Source organism: Nannobrachium achirus (genome assembly GCF_963921795.1).
Source record: "Nannobrachium achirus genome assembly, chromosome: 17".
Taxonomy (NCBI): Eukaryota; Metazoa; Chordata; class Actinopteri; order Myctophiformes; family Myctophidae; genus Nannobrachium; species Nannobrachium achirus.
The window spans coordinates 24716441-24738738 of NC_137824.1; the positions used below are offsets into that span (position 1 = coordinate 24716441).

The following is a 22298-nucleotide window of genomic DNA, read 5'->3' on the forward strand; positions in this document are numbered from 1 at the left end:
GCAAGTTGCTGTACTCTGTCATCTACTCTGAGCCACCCTACTCTTAACTGGTGAGTAGCGGTGAGGTGAGTCTGATAGGGAAGGTTAAGCAGGACCCTAATTAGTTTATTTTGGGCTGTTTGGAGTTTAGTTTTAAGGGCTTGTGGGGCGTCACGATACCATACGTGGACTCCGTAGTCAAAGAGGGGCTGGATTATTGCACCAGCTATGGTCTTCAGTGTGTTGAAGTTGACCATTGGGGCGATCCTCTGTAGGAAACGAGTTCGTTGGTTGATTTTTGTTATTACTTTTGAAGTCATCTTTTCGCTGGAAAGATTAGCTTCAAGGATACATCCTAAGTAAGAGATTTCGTTTTTTCGTGTTATGACCTTGTCACCCACTTTGATTGTGAAGTCATCTACCTTTTTGAGATTATGATTTGATCCAAAGAGGATGGACTCGGTTTTTCCCAGGTGAATTGATAATTTGTTGTCGTTAAGCCATGTGCAGATCTTACTCAGTTCAGAGTTAAGTGTCAAACTAAAGTTTTCAAATAAATGTAGTGGGGTAAAAGTACAATATTTTGATCCGAGATGTAGTGGAGTAGAAGTAAAAGTATTGGAAACACTCAAATACAAATACCTCAAAATTGTACTTAGGTACAGTACTCAAGTAAATGTACTTAGTTACTTTACACCACTGGCATTGGGTCAATGTTCATCTCTGTCACACATGGAGTGTTTTAATGGCAGGCCAGGCGTTACAGCGTGCTAACCTTTGTCATGCAATCACACCTAAATCCATAGCTGTCGGTCAATACGTCCGCGTGGCGATTGATTGAGTCTAGCTCAGGTAGTTCTCAAAGTGCGAAGACCCCCGTGGGGTCGGTCTTCAAAGAGGTTCAAGGGGGTTGTTAATCGCAATTATTTGAGCGACAATTACATATTGAAAACATTTATAAGGAATGACTCCTTGAGATGCAGTAAACATACAATGCAAAACACTGAAAAACTAAATATCAACCACACCAAAGCACAACGCATGAGACAACACAAAATGAAAACCAAAGTGCTGTACAGCATGAGATTTGTATACACAAGACATGATCAGGGTTAAAAACACACAAAAAAGCATCAAATAGAGAAGCACACATCTCCAAGAAAACATCAGATATAAAACACAATCATAACAGGAAGACAAATGGCAGAAGAAAATAAAAAATAAAATGTGGGAGCACAAAAAGGTCTAATAACCTTTTGTTTTGCTTTCATTTCATGGCCAACCATAAAGCCTCCTCTTCGCTGCCTCTGGACGGCCAGAACGCGTGCCTGAAGGCGGCGCAGGACTGCGGCCTCTACGAGAAGTGCGGCTCGCTGCGCTCCGAGTACGTGCTGGCCTGCACCAAGCGCGCGCCGGGCTCCGAGCGCTGCAACCGCCAGAAGTGCCACCGCACGCTGCGGCGCTTCCTGGAGCGCGTCCCAGAGGAGTACAGCCTGGGCGTGCTCTTCTGCCCCTGCAGCGAGCCGCTGTGTGGCGAGCGCCGACGCAAGACCATCGTGCCGTCGTGCTCCTACCAGGAGGGCGGAGGCGACGGAGGGGGGGCCGCCGCGCCCCAGCCCAACTGCCTGCACCTGCAGAGCTTCTGCCGCCGGGACGACCTGTGCAGGTGAGAGATATACATTTTATTTAAAGGTGATACACCATGCATTTAAAAAGTATTTATATCATATTGTTTATGTCCCAAAACTGCAGTATAAAATTGGCCTGAGGGGGGGTGGCGCAGTTCTGCCCGTTGGTCCTGGACAGGGCTGAAATTCTTGCCGGACTTAATGAGGATAGAAGGTGCTAGTGGGACCCCAAAAAAAGGTTTTAAAATAGGAAAAGTGAAAATTCATGGTGTATCACCTTTAACTCTGTTTTCCCAAATACAAACAGTGGGGTGCGACCCATCTGATCGCGTGGCCCCACAGCAAAGTCTACCACCTGACAAAATGCTGGCTGGCAGTGATATGACCTTTGAGCTGTAAGCACACGCGTCATGACACATTGACACACCGAGCAGTGACACAGTGGCGGTATGGATCACATCTCTCCTGCAGCCTGAATAGGGTCGATGTCACTTCGACACGATGTGACAGTGTGACGTCACTTTACTGTAAATGTCAAGATCAGAATCACCCTTGGGTGGCTTTAGGGGACACAGGCAAGAACCACACCAGGCAGGTGGGACGTGCACGCACGCACGCACGCTCTCCTGTCCAGTCTTTCTGATGTCTTTTGATAATGTATTATTGTGTACTGTGTATGGGTTATCTTGAAAACCAGGCCCATACAATCAAACGCAAATTTTGCGTTTGATTGAATGGGCCTGGTTTTCAAGATAGGCTATACTCAAGGGACCAGTCCCCAGACTCCCCACGCACCTGTCAAGCTACAAAAGAGTGAGAAACGCCCATGGGCACAAACACCAGAGGGAGCTCCACTGATCTCACTCCCCCAGACAGATTCACCTCAAACATGGGGATGGATTCATTCCACTACCATCCACCAACTATGTGGAATGTCCTGCCAACAGCCATCAAAAAGTACCCTCCTTTAAAACCGCCATGAAAGAGCACCTGTCTGCACTGTGCAACAGGACCTAGACAAGTCCTCTATTGACTGACTGCCCAAGCCCGAGTTTCCCGAGTTATTCCTGATGTCTTTGCGTGCCAAGTTTAAAAACAATCCAAAATCGGATTGCCAATCCGCGGAGCCCAAGTGCCCCAAAGATAGTACTTCCAGTTTGGGACCGTAAATGCATTTTTGGGGGGGCGGGACAACACGTTTCACTGTGGCCACTTTCTACTGCCTTTACTGTAAAACTGTATTCAATCAATCAATCAATCAATCAATCAACCAATCAATCAATCCATCAATTTATTAAATACTTTATTAACAAGATTAGTTAACTGTACGGAAGTGCAGTAAACAAAACTAAAAACTAAAAAAAGCTATGCTAAAAGGGTAACACAAAAGGTTTCCAGTACACACAGTAAGTGATGTGTTGTGTTCTTGTCATCAGGTCCAGACTGGCTGATTTCCTCCATAACTGCCAGCCGTCCCCTCTGTCCCCCTCCGGCTGTCTGAGGGACACGGCGGGACTCTGTCTGCGGGCCTACGCTGGACTGATCGGTAAGAGGGGACCAGAGAGGGAGGGAGGGATGGACGGACGGACGGATGGAGAGAGGTAGTGTTGTAGTCGAGTCCACCTAAAGCGAGTCCAAGTCAAGTCCAAGTCATATGGGGTTCGAGTCCGAGTCGAGTCCGAGTCAAGAGCCCCTGGGAGGGGGCCGAGTCTGAGTCGAGTCCGAGACCAATGGGAGGCGAGTCCGAGTCGAGTCCGAGACCAATGGTAGCCGAGACCGAGCCGAGTCCAGTTTTCTTTTTTTTCCTTTTTTTTTGATAGGTGGGCTGCAGAAAACAATATATATATTTTTTTTCTGACACACACACACACACACACACACACACACACACACACACACACACACACACACACACACACACACACACACACAAACAATGCAAGAACCCCCCGTTCATGTGCATGCACCTGTCTGGTGTTTCCTACCAATACCTTTCAAATGAATGGCTTGTCTTCAAATTAAATCAATGGAGAGGTAGTTTTTTCCCATACCAATTTTCTGTCTACGAACTAGACATTTGAGTTGCTACAATTACATTTTCTCCCAGGCAGAGAACAAGTACTTTAGTGTACAAATAAGACTTGGCATATACTGCAGTACAATATCCCAAATCACAGGCGATAATTAGGCCTATCCAGTCTAATATCATGATATGGATATAATATTGATGCCCATGCACCAAAAGGCCAAGTGATAACAAAAATAATATTATTTAAAAAATAATTATGTCTACTACTGTAATCTATAACATTTTTAAACATTGCTGTTATAGTTGCATTGAAATAGAGCATGCATGATTTTAGCAAAACATTTTTCAAACAAACTCTTATCTTAATATTTTATTTTGACTAAAAGCTAAAATAAATAAATAAGGTTTTCCCATTCAAACACATAGCAGTATGTGCCTGTCTGAATTTCATTGTTTAAGGTGAGAAATGTAGGCTACCCTATGTCATTAGTCTGATGCCTTTCAAGTACAAGGCAAAACAATACCCCATGTCACTGCTTCAAGTTGTTTTGATTCGTTTTAACCTCTCTACAGGGACTTACAATGTTACACTTCTCTCTGTTGATCAGTGCACTTTAAAACTTTCGGACGAGGCTTGCTTAACGAGTAATAGACTACACCTGGAAATACAAAAAGACATAAATTCTTAATCCAGCTGTGCGGGTGGATTAAACTACACAACACATGATCACAAAGGCTTGTGTTTGGAAGCTGTTAGGACTTATTTATTTGGGGACACAAGGATATCCTGCAGGTAAGAGGAAAGTGGACTGTTGTGCTGTTGTCTGTTTGGCGAAAAAAATAACTTCTGGGAAGATTAGATGCTTGCTGCTGTGCAGAGCAGGGCTCTGTGTGTGTGTGTGCCTGTGTGTGCGTGTGTGCTACTACTGTGCGCCTATCAGATGCGCGTCAGAATGCTCTGTTACTTAACAAGGCAGCTCTCTTAATGTTAACGTGAATGCGCTCCTCATATGGATATAACATTTATTCCATTGCATTGTAGTGACTTGACTCGAGTGGACTCGGTGGGGGGCGAGTCCAAGTCAAATTAGACCGAGACCAAGACGAGTCCAAGTCAAATTAAGGGCGAGACCGAGACGAGACCGAGTCAGTGAAAATTTGGACTCGAGTCCTGACTCGAGACGAGTCATTGACTCGAGTACTACAACACTAGAGGGAGGGATGGAAGAAGATACAGAGACATACAGTCTGGCAGAAACCATTTATCTCCATATTCTAACTTAAAAAAAAAAAAAAAAATTACCATACTTGATCATATGGTCGTTGTCTTGTGGAAACCTTGTATGTCCAAGACCGTTCGTTTTGTATTTATCATTTTAAAAATGAATTAAACTAGTGAAAATAGCAGATCTACAAGCACACAACGCCTCGCACGGCGAGGCGTTGTGTGCTTGTAGATCTGCTGTTTTCACTACTTTTGTGCGACAGCCTTGTATGGTGAAGCAGGGCTTTGCTTGGTGAAAAAAGTACAACTAGAAGCAGTGCTCTTCCGAGCACAAGTCTCCACCAGGCCAGGCGTCCTGGTGGTGCTACTGTATAATAGGCCAGTGTAAAAAGGGTGGCATATGTTCTTCACCTTAGACCTTTCATGGCAATCGGACGCTGCATGCATGATTTTAAGCATTGTGTTCCAAAAATGTGTTTAGCTAAAGTCTACCTGCTGGTGGCGCTATAACAGGCCAATGTGAAAAGGGTAGCATTTGTTCCTTGACATAGTGGGAATACGTGTGGCAAATTTCACGGTAATTGCAAGCTGCGTTGATGATTTGAGGCATTTTGTTCAAAAACTGAGCAATCCTGCAAACTTTGGAAGCTAATATTAGCCAATTAGGATGGAATATGAAATATCAGACGGATCAGACTTGATCACATGACTATAGAGATACTGTGTACTGATTTGTGTTATTTTTGGAGAAAATCTGAAGGAGTAATATCCAAAAATGTGTTTTCATAAGTTGGCCCAAAGGTGGCGCTATAAAAGGCTGATGTGAAAAATGCAGGGCAAAGGTTTATCCTTAGCCTCTAGTCTAGGGAGTGCGCTTACAAAGTTTGAAACTGATCGGTGGAGTTATAGGTAAAACCACAAATCGGCCTGTTATAGCGCCACCATGAGGCTGATTTAAAAAAATTAAGTGGCATTTCTTCCTCTGCCTAGTGGGAACGTGTGTGCGCGATTTCATGATAATTGCACTTTGCGTTTGTGATTTGAAGCATTTTGTTCAAAACGGCTCAATCCTACAAACTTTGGAAGCCAATCTTAGCCAATCAGGATGGAATATGCAAAATCGGAAAGATCCGTGTCGATCACATGCCTGTCGAGATACTGCCTACTGATTTGTAGGATTTTTTGACAAAATCTATAAGAGTAGTGTACAGAAATGTGTTTTGCGAACATCGGCCACTAGGTGGCGCTAGAAAAGGCCCATTTGAAAAATGTAGGGCAGAGGTTCTAGATTGGCATCCAGGGAATGTGTGTGCTCACTTTGGCAGCGACCGGGCCAACGGCGACTGAGATTAGGTGCACACAAACTGCGAGGACACACGGACGGACGCACGCACGCACGCACGCACGGACGGACACACGGACGGACGAAGGGGAAAACATACTCTCCCCCATGCCTTCGGCTGGTGGAGACAAATATACTACAGCATCACACAAAGCACCAGAGCCACAGTGCAGAACAATATCAATACTAAATATTGTACTATTAAGAAATGAAAATAAAACACTAGGCGTGACAAGGAAATAATCTACTGAATGGATCAATGGATGGATGGATGGATGGATGGATGGATGGATGGGGCAAATAAGATGAAATTCTGTGAGAGAGAAAGTGAGCTGGGGGGGAGGGGGTTGTAAGGCAGAGAAGGAGGGGGGGAGAAGAAAGAACATTTTAGTATTTTTGATGGCGAGATAGGAATTGCAGATCCATGACAGTTGACATGATATGTAGAGAGGGAGAGAGGCTTTCTTTCTGCCGTCCCTGACAATGATGGATGACTTCTACTCTACAAGGCTCATATCTGTCTTAAAGGCACGAAGCAATCACGCACAATTTAACAACTTCAACCCTCGCATTGCATATTCGTCGTGGGACAGAACCAAAGTCGCAAGACGATGGATGCGTTGTGGGCTTTTAGATAGGCTTTTTTTTTTTTTTTTTGAAGAGGTTTCTCGTAATACGTGTGAGGTTAATACTTGTAACCTTACGTGTATTAAAGGCAAACGTGCAGTTTAAACACTACTCTTCAATAGTATACAGTAAATATCGTCTTGGAGTTAAAGTTGTACTATGTAACTTTTTTTATAAAACAAATCTTAAAATTCTCCTAACTATTAAATCACAAAAGTTTTAGAAGATCCGCGCCGTGAATTTCAGCCTGTAAAGCCTTCTCTATATGTAAACTGAGATCCTTGCCGTGGACCGGATCTCGCGCCAAAATTGCGTCATCACACTACCGGCCAATCACAGCGAGGGTTATACAACTGCCGGCCAATCACAGCGCATCTTGAAGTGGGGTCGCTATGGCAGCCATATTTGTTGTCGCCCGTTTGTACCATCCCTTCTCTAGGTAATTTCGCCTACCAGGCAGGGTGAAGGAGTCCGTATCTCTGGAATTACTGAACGCACAGGAACAAGGGACCCCTTAAAAGATAGATCTCAGCGAGGTGGAGGCAGACGCGGGGGTCTGAAGGTACGAAAAACGGACGAAAGACGCGGACGCGACCGCGGTTTGCTATAGGGCTAATGACCACTAGTTGGGCAACTTACACAGTATGGCTTTAAGGATTTTTTTTTTGCTATTTTTTTTATTTGGGCAGTAAAATTAATGCCTTCATATTGTTCATACAGTATGTACTGTGTGTTGTTACTTTCCAGGATTCAAATTCCAAATATAACAAAAGTAACCAAGACTGCTGTAGATCTGCTACTTTTGATACTTTTGTATGACGCTTTAGTATAAGTATAGTGGGTTAATTCAAGAAAGGTTACAATATGGAGATAAGAGTTTTCTGCCAGACAGCAACAATATATTGCTAACAGCTTTGGGAGTAAAAAACACAAAATTGAAAAGAGCTTGAAGGAGTTGACCGTTATCTGTAGTGACACTTCTCATGAATTCATGCATAGCCATCTTTTGATAGGGATTCTTACCAACCATTGCTCATACTACTGCACGCACAAGGTCAGACATATGTCATGCTCTTAGAAGAGATCACATTAGGGATATGGAAACATCTCAAAATAGCTGGGTTTCTTATTGATTGAATGCTTTATTAGTTAGAAATGTACAGAGCATGTAATACATTAAGGATAATACAAAAAAGTCCTGTTACATAGGATGTACAGTATGTATCCTACAGTATGTACTCAATTAATCAACATACAGTAGCATAAAAAGGCACTAAACCTTTTCATTAATACACAGTTAGTTAGTCAAGGTTGACTACTATCCCTCACCCTGTGGGAATGTGCATTTACTTCATTTGTTTAATTCAAGTTTGACAGATTACCTCTGAGCTCATGAAGACAAAAAGATTGTTTTGGTTTCTATATTATGTCTCGTATAATTGACGTCAATTTGTGGTTCGATCACTGAAGAAAACCGGACAGTTCACAGAAGTATCAAATCTCAAACAAAACACAAACCTTACAAGCCCGACTCTGATCCACGTTCAACCCTTTTGACCTTCGACCCCTGCAGGCACCACCATGACCCCCAACTACGTCAGTAACAGCTCGGCAGACGTGTCTCTGTGGTGTAACTGTGAGGGCAGCGGGAACCAGTGGCAGGACTGTCTGAGACTGCAGCGCATGTTCACACACAACCCCTGTCTGAGTGAGTACAACACGCACGCACACACACACGCATGCATGCACACCACACACGCATGCACGCACACACACACACACACACCACACACATAGAGCGGAGGTTCACAGTGTCACTCACACAGTACTAGAACGGTTCAGTCAGACAACTCTTGTATCTACATAACTACATTTATTAAGCATACATAATGAATAATTGATCTGCCATATTATAGGCAATTAAATGTAGGGCAAGTGACGTGTGATTTTGTTAAAATAAGTGTCAAATAGCTCTGTGTTCTGATAGTACTCTTTGCAATGGCACAGCGTGTTTGTTCAGTGTCTCTCCAGCTCTTCATTACACAGAAGGAAATGTATTTTCGGTTCGGAATTCCAATTCTATGCAATCAGGACAGAGAACTCACGCACGATACAGATTAAACGAGACTGCACTCTGGCGAGGAACTTGCGCCTTTTATTCAGTGTGTCTTTCTGTAAACCCTCTAACAACTGATGACATCACTGGATATATATACCGGTATATATCTTTGACATCATCATTAATGTAATTTAGTTTTAGTCATATTTAAGTCATCTGAAAAGTTTTACTTTTAGTCTAGTTTTAGTCGATTAAATATCACAAGATTTTAGTAGCCTAAATCTACAGTTGATATTGTCGACAAAGAAGATAAAACATTACATTTGGTTGCATGGTGAAAATAGCCGATCTACAAGCTCACAACACGTCGCAGTGCAACACGCTGTGAGCTTGTAGATCTGCTATTTTCAGAGCGCAGCACCGGAGCGCAACCAAACATAAAATTACTTGTCTTTTAGCTCCACTGGATCTCTTCTCCACTAGTCCCTCCCAAACGTTTTAGCCTAGTTTTTATTTGTTGATGAAATTGTCATTATATTTACTTTTAATTTAATCATCACAGCTTAGTATTCATTTAGTTTTTATTTCGTTTTTGTCAGTGGAAAAAAAGGGTAGTCGACGAACAACATTTGTCACAGTTTTAGTCGCCAGAATCAACACTGCTTTGCTCAGCGCGATGCACCTTCTGTGTGCATGAACAGCTTATCAAGTCAGGGTTGTTGTAGCTCTTGGCGGAGCTCCCAATTAAATAATTGTATTAGGAAGTGCACTTGACCATAGAGCAGATCGTTCAGCTTCTCTACAGACTACATCTGAGAGAAATGCAGTTCAGCTCAAAGCCCCCAGACGGCCCTCTGCGTTTTGTTTCAGCAAAATGGCTTTTTCATGTAATCAAAATTGTAAAAGGTTACAAAAAATCAAAGTGTAATGAAAAGGAAAAGAAGCTGGAGGGATAAAAAAGAAAGAAAAAAGAAACATAAAACAAAGTGGGAAAAATGGAATTATGCTCCACTGTATCTAGCACAGGGGGCACAGGGCCCTCTGTAAAAAGGAGATTTTCTTTCTCTTTTATATGCCTTTTATGTTCCGAGAATGAACTGGAGCTGGAAGCCTGCTAGACTGTGCCGAGTCACAGTGGTGGAAAAATAAATAATAATAGAAGAACTCTGTTACAAGTTAAAGTCCAGGATAAAAAGTAAAAGTACAAAAGTATTGGCATTCAAATTGGCACTCAAAAGTGAGCTCATGTACCGGTCTGTAGTGGGTTTGTAATATGAGTTAAGTAAAAACATCTAATTCAACAAAATGAGGGGGGAGTGCATTAAGAATTCAACTGATTCAAAACTTATATATATATATATGGACTAAAGTGCCCTTCAAACGAGACACGGTTGCCGTGGGCGCTGCCGCTAGGATCAGCGGTGGCCGCGCCGCGGTGAGACACAAACACACTCGCTCAGCGAGTAAACGCCGCGCGGTATTTCACAAAGATGAACACACTCCACCTCTCACCGCCCGCGTGCGCATGCACAAACGAGCACGCTCGCGGGGATTTTCACGGGACTGCACCCGCTCGCCTCGCCGCCTCTAAACTTCGCTGCACGGCCGAAATAGCCGCCCGCCTCTCATTGAAAATGAATTACTTGGTGGCGGAGACCGCGTATCATCTGGAACCCACTTTAGACTGTTTTTCGTCTCAGGTACTCAAATGTTGTGAAGTAAAAGTATAATATTTGCCTCTGAGATGTAGTAAAAGTATTGCAAATTGGAAATACTCCAGTAAAGTAAAACTATGCCTCAACATTCTACTTAAAGGAGTAGTTCACCCCCAAAATGGGTGAACTACTAGAGTTCAATAATAATTTTAGTTTTTTGTCACATTCCTAAGACAAAAAATTGATTCGAGTAAATTTACCCCCATTGATTCCGGATGTGGACCCGTTTCGAAATGGGTCCACATCCGGAACGAATGGGGGTCAATTTATTGTTATCGAATTTTTGTCTTAGGAATGCGACAAAAAACTAAAAATATTATTGAACTCGAGTTTTCATGGCGTGACTAATCAATAGAAAAAAAGTCATTTTGGGGGTGAACTACTCCTTTAACACCTTCTAAGCCTGGCCGCACTCCCTCGGACTTCCTACTGGGTCCCATCAGCCAATCGTCTATTCCCGTACTTCGCCGTAATTTATGAAATTAATCATAATTTTTTGAAAAATACAGTCGCAGGTCGTGCTCTGTCTCTTTAAGAGACGTTGTGCAATCGGATCACGTCAGAAACGTGATGACGTCATCGGCTGGCTCTGCCACTGGCTCCACGAGCGGCCATTACGTTCCCCTTCACTGTGTGTGCTGCAGCCTGGTTTAGCCCATCCCCTCGTCTTTTTCGACCAGACGACAGGCGAAATCAAGGCTTCGGAATGAGTGGAATACATGGAATTAGATCGATGTGCGTGCGACGAGGACGTAATGTACTTTCGAACGCTGTTTTTTCTCGCGGATTACCCCATCTCGCTCCATGCAAATGAACGGCAGAAATACAGCCAGCAGCAGCTTCTAAGTAAGTGGCCGCCCAAACACGTAGTGTGTGCACGTCCTGCTGGCTTGCACTGAACGACCCGCGCGCGTTGTTTATCATTTGGTGTGTTTGTTTTTTAAAATATGTTTATAAATAAAACGCTGATTGCACGGCAGTACCGGGGTTCAGGGGGTTCTGCCGCGGCTTAGAAGGTGTCCTTTAAGTACAGTACTTGAGTACATGTACTTAGTTACTTTTTACACCACTGTGGAGCTGTTGACACCTGGCCAGTGGTGTGTGGTGTGAGAATACTGTACCTGGAACAAGGGCCCCCATATACCATACAACACCTGCCAGTCAATCAAAACAGCCGTGGGCGTATCGGGCGGCCGTCGATACGCCTGTCAATTTGTACGTGGAGACTGTGGTTGTCGTCTAACATGTCGGATCGATCCATCAATAGCCTTCCCCATAAAGCTGGGTGATTTATCAAACCACTGACGGCCGGGGCAATAAAGCTGCCACGCCGCAACGCCCATACGCACTAGCGCACGCACGCACGTGAGCACGGACGCGCACACACACACACACACACACACACACACACACACACACACACACACACACACACACACACACACACACACACACTGATGTGTTTCCATACTTGTGAGGCCGTCCAGAGGCGTCAATTGGGTATGGCAAGGTATGGCAGCTGCAGGGGGAAAAATGTACTTAAAATAAATTCATCATGCCTGTTGCTAAGGTATAGCAACATGACTGGTGTCTTGCACGCGCGCGCGCGCGCCAGACACCAGTCATGTTGCCATACCTTAGCTTTTGCTGAACTGACGCCACTGAGGCCGTCTATTGACAACAGCTTTAACCCTCGATATGCCTTCTTCTTGAGCGTGCTGTCGCTCAACAGAAACAGGCGATGTGCTGTACAATCGCGTTGTGAGCTTGTAGATCGGTTATTTCCGGTGCACGGCACCGGTGCGCAACTTATGTATAAATCACACTACAGGTCATACACTGTCGTCAGGACAAAAACCTTTCATTTCACTGATGCTGCGTTGCGTTGGGAGGCGTGGCCTCTGGTCCTGTCCTACTATCACACTATCAAAGACAACGCTCTGCCTGGTCATGTGGATTATTGGAATTCTATTGCACTTACAGTCCAATAAAATTATCTTTGTTCAAATGGCAGTGAAGTCAAATGGGTGTGAAAAGGTTTTCACGCAAATTAAATTATAGAATAAACGTAAATTAAAATAGCCTTTCCTTTCACCTCTTGATAATGACACAACACAACATGGAACAAGCGGTTCGGCATCCTTACAAATTCTACTGAGAAATATCTGCCCGGGTTAAAGGTAGGTTAAGTGACTTCAATAACAAAATGGGTCTATGTTCTGATAGTACTAGTTCGAGTGTTTGGTCCATATTTGGACTTCAGCCTTAAACCCTGTGAGGAGAAAAAAGCAGTTTCAAGTAAAAAGATCTTGAGGTCTTTTTACTATTTCTTTTTTTTTTTACTAATTGTACTTAAGAGTAGTTCACCCCCAAAATTACTTTTTTTCTATTAATTAGTCACGCCATGGAGACTAGAGTTCAATAATATTTTTAGTTTTTTGTCGCATTCCTAAGACAAAAATGTGATAACAATGAATTTACCCCCATTCGTTCCGGATGGGGACCCGTTTCGAAACGGGTCCCCATCCGGAATCAATGGGGGTAAATTTACTCGAATCAAATTTTTGTCTTAGGAATGTGACAAAAACCAAAAAATATTATTGAACTCTACTCTCCATGGCATGAGCAATCAATAGAAAAAAAGTAATTTTGGGGGTGAACTACTCCTTTAAGTACAGTACTTGAGTAAGTTTACTTAGTTACTTTCCACCACTTCCTGCTTGAATCTACTGGAAAGGTGTGCTCCTGATGTGTACTAATTTGTGTACGTTTTGGACCAGGGACGTGCAGAGAATGTTAGAGAGGCAGGGGCTGAAATTTCTAAAAGAGCCAAGTTTTGGTGGAAATATCAAAAATAGCATAACGGCATGGATTTCTACACAGAGAGGGCAATTCTTGCCCAGGAGAGTTTGGACAAGGCAATTCTCTTGAATGCTGCCTTCAGATATGGCATGGAAAGAGGACATTTTCATTTCTTTCACCATAGTAAAAACTGCATTCATGGTCTGGAGAGGGCACTTTTTACAGATGGTTAAAATGGCAGGGGCTCAAGCCCCCCTTGATGTCTATGTGTGCACGTGCCTGTTTTGAACCAAATTTGTAGGAGTCGAAGCAAAAAGTGCGTCTTCAAGAAAACTTCGAAAATGACTGAAAACGAGGTCGGGGGCCTACAGTATATGGGAAGTTGCCTCATGATCCAAGGAATCAAAAAATAATACAGATTTTGATTGTATGACCTACGGTTCAAGAGTTATTGGCCAAAATGTGAAGTAGTCTTTTATGGCACCCATTTGGGGCAGAGGTTCTTGGCCAACTGGGACTGCAGCTTGCAAAAGTTTCAGTGTGTGTGTGTGTGTGTGTGTGTGTGTGCGCGCGTGTGCGTGTGCGTGCCCCCACAGGCAACTCAATCAGCTCCATGGGCAGCCCCGGCCCTCAGGCCGTGGAGAACACGCCCCCTCCGGCCCCCCGGCCTTCCCCATTGGTTCAGGGCGACGAGCTGCTGTTGCTAGGCAACAACCACCTGCCAGACCACGGCAACAACAACGTAAGTACAGCTCACTGGTTTCTCAACGTCAGGTCTGGGGCCCGGCAGGGGGTCCCCAAATGGACCCTTTACGGGTCCGTAACTCTGAGGTGAGGGTCGGCAAATGGAACCAACATACTGGCAAGGTATTGGCATTAAAATGGGCTTAAAGTACCAAAAGTAAAAGTTTTCATTATGTAGAAATGTCCAAGTTTTCAAATGTATCAAAATCTTTAGAAAATAGCAGATCTACAAGCTCACAATGCGTCGTCTCGTGACGCATTGTGAGCTTGTAGACTGGCTATTTTCAAATGGCCAAATTAATATAGGGTTAATAGTATGTTCTGTAATAATGAGTAAAAGTACAATGTTTGTATCTGAGATGTAGTGGAGTAGAAGCAAAAGTATTATAAATTGGAAATACTCAGGTAAATTACGAATACCTCAAGATTGTACTTAATTACAGTACTTAATTTAAATTTACTTACCGGTAGATACTTTACACCAGAACACCACTGCACGGAACTTGGTCCTAAGGGCACGGTCACACCGCCCAAATATTCTACCTATGAGAGTGGATTCCGCCAATGCATTTCAATGACAACGGCATGGATTTCTGGTCTTGCGCAGCTTTCGGCGTGCCGCACAGACCTTGTGTTTATGCTTGAAGCACTGTTTTCCTCCTCTGTCCAATTGGGCGAGTCAAAGGCGGACCGTCCCAAGCCTCAGGAAGTGACAAGTGATTGTAGCTACTTGTGACTTAGGTTATTGGGAGAATGCGCTGGCTGCAAAAAACTGTTGACTGAGCACAAAAAATTGTTTCATCAGCCGGCAACCATATTTGGTGTGACCATGCCTTAAGTTTGGAAGAATAATGCTTCATACCGGAACACCAGCTTCCAGTTTCCCTGTTGCACAGGCCTTATCCAGTGTTGATGCTTGGAGCGTACACAAACTCATGGAAGCACTTGAAGCTCAAAACGAAAGTGAATACCGACAGAAGAGTATTGCAGGGGAACACAGCTATACCCACTATTATATACAGCTATTAACTGTGTTGCACCACAGGATGGCAGTGGCTCAGGGGTAGAGTGGCCGGTAGAGCGGCTGGATGGGAACTGTGAGGTTCCCTCCCAGTTTGATCCCGGTCTCCCCCAGAGCTATTGTCGAAGTGTCCTTGAGCAAGACTCTGAACCCCCGACTGCTACCTAGAAGGGGAGAAACACTTGATCGAAATAATGTTCTCTTCCCTTTCCTGTTGTACCTTGCTCTTACTGTACTTACTGTACTCTGTACTCTGTTCTTGTTTTTTCTTTTTATCTTTTTCATACTTCTCTGTAACTTTGTAAATAACCTTATACTGCTGTGCTGCCTCTGGGCAACACATTTTCCCCCTTGGGATAATAAAGGTATCTATCTATCTATGTTTATTGCGACCGTCAGGTCGCAGTTACTATCAAAACCTCGACCAGCTGTCCGTCAGTCTGTCACACGTCACACTTTTGCCCTGCTCATATGTCCGCAACCGTTGCCCCGATCCATGCCACATTTTGCACACACACTCCTTGCCTGCCCAACAACAACAAACCATCAATTCTCACATGACCCTCTTCTAGCGCCACCATGAGGCGATTCTTGCAAAACACATTTTTGGACACCCGCGGTCCCCAATGACCGCACGTGACTGTTATTTAAAGGGAAAAAGTGGTTAAATTATTGTGATACCTGTACCACATTAACCCCCTGGAACCCCACCCAAGGACCCTTGGGTTTTCAGTTTTTAACTGTTTTCTATGGACCATAACGTACACACTGATCATTGCGGTTGTATTATTTCTTCTCCGCGTGAAAGAAAAGACTTTCGGCTGCCGTGAACCGGAGCCCCCGCGCACACAATGGGCACGCGGCGTGTGCACAAAGCCTCCAAAAATCTGATAAATACAATAGGGAAAAACCTTGGCAGTAATCAACATTAGTTATGGCAATATTATGGCAATCAAAGTGTTAAAGCCCACCAGAGACAGCTGTAGAACGGAGCCTTCATCCACAGCTTTAAACAAACAACTAAAAACTTGGCCTCATCCCACACTAACTTAGCACGCGGCCACAAATCATAATTTGCACACAGCAATTCCAAAGTCTTAATCAACTCGCTGGACCGAAATACAATATTGCTTACTCTGTTCAATACTGTTAGTTTAAGACAATGCTCAGCAGCAGTGTGAGCGTGCGTGCGTGCGTGAGTGTTCTTCTACTTCTCCGATCAAAGCGTCTGGCCGTGGGCAGAGAATTATCAGAGCACTTTTGGCAAGGCTTCTAAGATTTAATAGTGTGTGTGCAGAAGTGTGGAAAAAAACAAAAACAGTCAGTCAGCCACGGCGACTCTGCGGAATGCGCGTTGGGTTTATAATAGAGAGAGCATCTCTCAAACACATTTAGTAAAGACGTAATGAAGCAGATTCGATAAAAGAGAGGCTCCTCACCCGTGAGCAAGATGAGGGGAAGTCTCTAAATGAAGGGGAAACGGTTGTTAGCGCCAGCTTTATAAAGACTCCATTTGTACCCACTCTTCCTCAGATGATGCCTCGTTTGATGACTTAAATCGTTTCAAATTTGTCCCGACAAAGACTTAATTAAAAGAATGTTTTTGTGGGTGCGAGTTGAGTTCACCCCAGGACGAGGTAGTTAAGTGAGCAAAAAACAATCTGGTGGAAAAGCATTACCTCGGGGTAATGCTTGTGTTAGTCGCACACACACACACCTTTGCACAACTATATACTGTGAGCTTAGATCGGCTATATTTCCGGCTTGTGACTTTTTTTTATGCATGCAAATCTTTGAATATGTCATATTCAAACAAAATTTTGCACACATTTTCACGATTTAAAAAAAATAATGTATTCCAAGTGAAACATTTTAACTCAAATATTTGCTTCTGGGGGTCTGTGGAACAAACATATTTTGAGATGGGGGCCAAATCCATATCATTTTGGGAGTCTTTGACATTTTTCAGAATTTCTGTTTTAGAAGACATTTGTAATCGGCCTCAAGTCTTGGGTTAAATGAGTAAGCCTTGCCGAGCCATGATGAGGCCCATAGGGCAGATCCTACAGTATCTCCTGATTCGGTAGCGTGAGGCAGCTTGATGTACCGGTACAAGTACACCCCCTGGACATGACACTAGTATGACGCAGGGACTTAACCCCAATCCAACCCTTGACTTAATGGGTTAAAATCAATTCAAAAGGAACGGGGAAGGATTCTCTATATGCACAGTGCACACTCTATTATGTTTTGTGTTGTGAGGAGGATACTACTAAACAAGTACCTCGGCTCGCAGAACTTGTGGCCCTTTCAATTAATCCGTCACTCCCAACTAATTACAGTCTGCATTTAGCTCACAGGCCAAACTGTATTAGATCGGATTTTTTCCAACAACAACAACAAAACAACAGGTTTTTGCGTGAACACACAAAAAAAGCCCGCCGTGCTAATGTGGTGAAGAAGAGATGCCCTGGTCTGAACCATCACGCTGTTGTTGTTGTTTTCTGATGTGAGCGTTGCTATCTCCTGGCTGACCTTGTAGCAACAGTGACCATTCAGTGTGGTCCAACAACGTCTAGCCTTGGCCCGGGCTGCCAGTTGATGCCCGGGGCACACACACTGGCACAGGCTACCTCTGTGTACCTCCATGGGTCCTAGCATTGCATCTCTGCCAGAGATAATCTGGGCTGCCAGACAAGAGGGGATTCCAACTCTCTCTCTCTCTCTCTCTCTCTCTCTCTCTCTCTCTCTCTCTCTCTCTCTCTCTCTCTCTCTCTCTCTCTCTCTCTCTCTCTCTCTATGTCTCTCTCTCGGTGGGAGAGAGGAGAGGATTAGAGGAGGTGTTTGTTGGAGGCTGTGCCTCAGTCAGGCTTCATTACTATGAATTTATGCATGCCCATCTGTCCTCCCCCCTCCACACTCCCCCATTTATCTCCCTCTTCTCCCCTCTCTCTCACTCCATAATCCTTCCTTCCTTCCTTCCTTCCTTCCTTCCTTCCTTCCATCCTTCCTTCCTTCCTTCCTTCCTTCCTTCCTTCCTTCCTTCGCTCCCTCTCCCCTGACCTCTCTCCCCCCACCCCTCCTCCCTCCTTATAAGCCTCGTTTATACTTAATTGTGTGCCGGCGGGGCTCAGTAAACAGCGGATCTGCAAGCTCACAACGCGTCACGATTGTGACGCGTTGTGAGCTTGCAGATCCGCTGTTTACTGCGTGCAATGCCAACATGCAGCTAGAAGTATAAATCAGGCTTTATACTCTCTTCACCCCTCTCTCTCTCTCTCTCTCTCTCTCTCTCTCTCTCTCTCTCTCCGTCTCTCATTCACTTTCTCTACAACTCTCGTGTTCTCGTGTTATGATCCACACACACCCAATTCAATTTCAATTCAAAGGAGCTTTATTGGCATGAGGAAACATATGTTAACAACATTGCCAAAGCAAGAGTGGAACAATACGATCAAAACGAAAATGATGTACAGTATGTACTATAGAGGGTATGCATGCATAAAGTGAATGGCAAATTGAGTGGCAAAGTAAGTGGCCAAGTGAATTTGACGAATTTGACGCAAGACACCAGTCATGTTGCCATACCTTAGCAACAGGCATGATACATTTATTTTAAGAAGTACATTCTACCCCCCCCCCCCCCCCCATTCTGTCAAGATGGGGAGAATAAAAGTGTGGAGAATATAATTATAATACCTTGTTAAAGTGACCATTGTTAGATTTTGCATTTGTAGTTATTTTACGGCAATTTAACAACATAATAACCAGAACAGATACTGTAGACAAAGAGACATTCATCGATTTATATTTAAAAGTAACTTTTATTTCCCCCCCCCCCCCCCCCCCATACCCAATTGACGCCCCTGGGCTAAAGGCCAGAAAGTAGTTTTTTGCCACTCAGTAGGCATTCCTGCATAACTTCCGAGTATGTCACGCGCACACCATCTATTGAAAGGGAATAGAAATGATGTTGCATACACAGGGCTGTTACGTCGCAACCGAGGGAAATCTAACTTACTGTACATAAACTGTAAGAATCGTGGGATAAGCTTTTACAAGATTGTGCACAAATAAGCAGCTGTTTGCAAAAGTGTTTAAAGGTAATTGCTCTGTTTGTATGTACAGTGTTTCTACAATTTACCATAGTTTTTTTCAAAAGTGCTTACTCTCACACAAACACGCAGACAAGCTCACAGCGCGCCACGCCGCCTGCGACGCTCTGGAAACTTGTAGATCAGCTAATTTGCAGTGCATGACACTGACACAGCACCTAAACCAGGCTCTAACTCTAACCCTATGACCCCTAAATCTAAGCTCTACTGTTGTACACACGCCTGATCCAAATCCTAGCCCCAATTGTAAGCCCAACACGCACGCACGCACGCACGCACGCACGCACGCACACACACACACACACACACACACACACACACATGCACGCAGTGCCACACACGCACAGGCAATCACGCGCACACACAAACTGGTCCTCACAAATTCTAATATATACTAGGACCTTTGTCCCGGGGGTGCGCACGCACAGTATATGAGGGATTGAATATAGGAGTCTCAGAAGTAATGTTTGAGAACCCAGACGTATCAGTGATGTCAGTCATCTCCAAATTTGGGCATTGTTTCAGCATGCGGATGTTACCACGGCGGAGATGCATGCGCAGTACAGGCGGCGGTATCAGTGATGTAATAAATTTGGCCACCGTTTCACCCCTTTCTACCCATATATGGTGTTCCGTGTCCAAGCCAGTATGTGATGTCTGGTATTATGACGTCAGAGTACTGTAGACAGACAGCGCTTGGATATTTTGGCCCTTGCAAATATAGTTGCGACCGAAGGTCGCAGTTTACCATGAGAAATGTCACAGCTTGTCTCCGTGTGTGTACACATTTTTACAGTCTATGGGTTGGTTCCCTTGACACATCACTGTGACATCACAGGTGACATCACAGGTGACATCACAGGTGACATCACCTACAGTATGTAAAAGTCTATTTATGCGTATTCCCCAGAATCCCTTTTATGCCCATATATGAAGATCCCTGATGTCATCGATATATATCACTGGCCAGATGGCGAAGACATGGCCCATATCTGTGGGGCTAGTTCAGATAGGGATCTCCATGTATCGGCATAAAATATATTGTATGTTGTGATGTCATGGGAACCACTCTAACAGAATTCCAAGAATTGGTTCGACCTCGTCCTTTAGGGTGAGGTCGCATGTCGCCCTGAGGCATCTTACTAGTGATAATAAAGTACACACATACTGTACACACTTCATTCACTCTCCCTCTCCCATCCTCTTTTCTGAGTGTCGGTCTCTACATACTCCTCCTCCTCCCTCCCTCTCTCTCTCTCTCTCTCTCTCTCTCTCTCTCTCTCTCTCTCTCTCTGTCTGTCTCTCCTTCAATCTCTTTCTCCCCTCCTTTTTCTACCCCCCCCCATCCCCCTCTCTCTCCCCTCACTCTGATATCCACGTCTCTTTCCTCTGAGGAAGCTTAGGTTGTTGCTGTAAAGTGATTTTTTTCCCTTCACTTTGCCGGGTGGTTTGAAGGGCTTTTCGTTAGAGAAAGGCTACGTGCGCACGTGCGCGTGTGTGTGTGTGTGTGCACACCCAGTCTCACACACACACACACACACACACACACACACACACACACACACACACACACACACACACACACACACACACACACACACACACATCTGAGATTCACGACTCAATAATTTCCACAGCGTCGAATGACTACAATCCTCTACAACGTTACTGCCTTGTAAAGAAATGCAATTAACTGGATAATAACTGCAACTACATTCTACAGCCAATGGTGAATTGTATATTTTTTGTGCCCAGGGTTACTTTGTGATCGAGGAGATAAAAACTACAACAAATAAATAAATAACAAACACACGATGAATGTCTCATTTCAGAGCTGTATTTTTCATGCTGAACTGAAATGGAAAAACAGTTCACGTGTTTTGGGTCACGAGGCAGAATAATAATATTTACCTCAACAACAGTACCCTGGGCTCAATATCATTTTCGGGTTTCTTACACACGTGGAAAGTCACAAAATACGCAAAATATGAAAAAGTAGCAAAACATGCAGGCGGAAATATGCGATTGCAGCCGTTTTGATAAAATGGAACCCCCCGCATAATCTGCGCCATTTGGCTGATTACACGGGAAATTCTGTGATCACATAACTGCATCTTTTTTTACTTCTTTTGACTGAGATCTACCCACCCACCCCAAAAATGTTTTACCTTAGGGGGGTTTGGAATAGCAGCACTGGCGTTACTTATAAGACAAACTCACTTGGAAACGGAAATAGTGGGGGAAAACATCTTCCTTTCCATTTTGTATGGAATTGGTAGGTTTTCAGGTTCTTTGTAAGGCTACTGACTCTTGAAAACAAAACATTGTTTTGGGGGTTTGCCTACTTTAGAAATCATGAAGGGAGTTGACAGGCCCTTCTTGATTTCAATCCATCAAGTCACCTTAATGCCAAAAAGAGGGGTTTTGTGAACTTGTTTATAAATACTTGTCTTTATATTTTAATGATATCTTTTTCGGGGCATGTCATGTGGTGATGAAGCAGGGCTTTGCTTTGCAAAAAAAATTACAAATTTGAAACTTGGAGATACGAGGTTTCTGCCCGACAGTGACGATATACATGTGTCTCTGTCTCAGGTGCTGGACAGCGATGAAGAGGAGCAGCTGACAGTGGGTGGAGGTGAGCAGGACCAGGGTGGTCGCTTTGACGTCATCCCCCTGTACTCTGAGAGGAACACCGTGTCCGGCCTGGGCTCCAACCACGCCCACGCAGGCCCCGCCCCCTGCCTGGCCCCGCCCACCCTCCTGATGCTCCTCCTCCTGCTGCTGCTCATCAACGGATAGGACGGAGCCACGGCCACTCACACACATAGTACACATGAATACACATAAGCACGCACAAACACATAAGCACACACACAGACACGCACACACACACACACACACACACACACACACACACGTATTACGTATTACTGTACTTGTGAGCGGAAAACAGCCCATCTACAAGCTCACAACGTGTCGTGCTGTGATGATGCGTTGCGAGCTTGTAGA

The 22298-nt window shown here is 44.3% G+C and overlaps 1 protein-coding gene across 1 annotated transcript in view; it reads left to right on the forward strand.

Moving 5' to 3' along the window:
• LOC308302368 (GDNF family receptor alpha-4-like) overlaps window positions 1–22088 on the forward strand; it is a gene marked incomplete at both ends in the record, with an annotated part of 63456 nt that extends 41368 nt beyond the window's left edge. Inside the window, 5 exons of the mRNA XM_080746623.1 lie at window positions 1270–1645; window positions 3044–3153; window positions 8404–8538; window positions 14003–14148; window positions 21882–22088. Coding sequence (XP_080602749.1) covers window positions 1270–1645; window positions 3044–3153; window positions 8404–8538; window positions 14003–14148; window positions 21882–22088 — 974 coding nt within the window. The remainder of the gene's footprint in view (window positions 1–1269; window positions 1646–3043; window positions 3154–8403; window positions 8539–14002; window positions 14149–21881) is intronic.
• Between the last annotated feature and the right edge of the window lie 210 nt (window positions 22089–22298).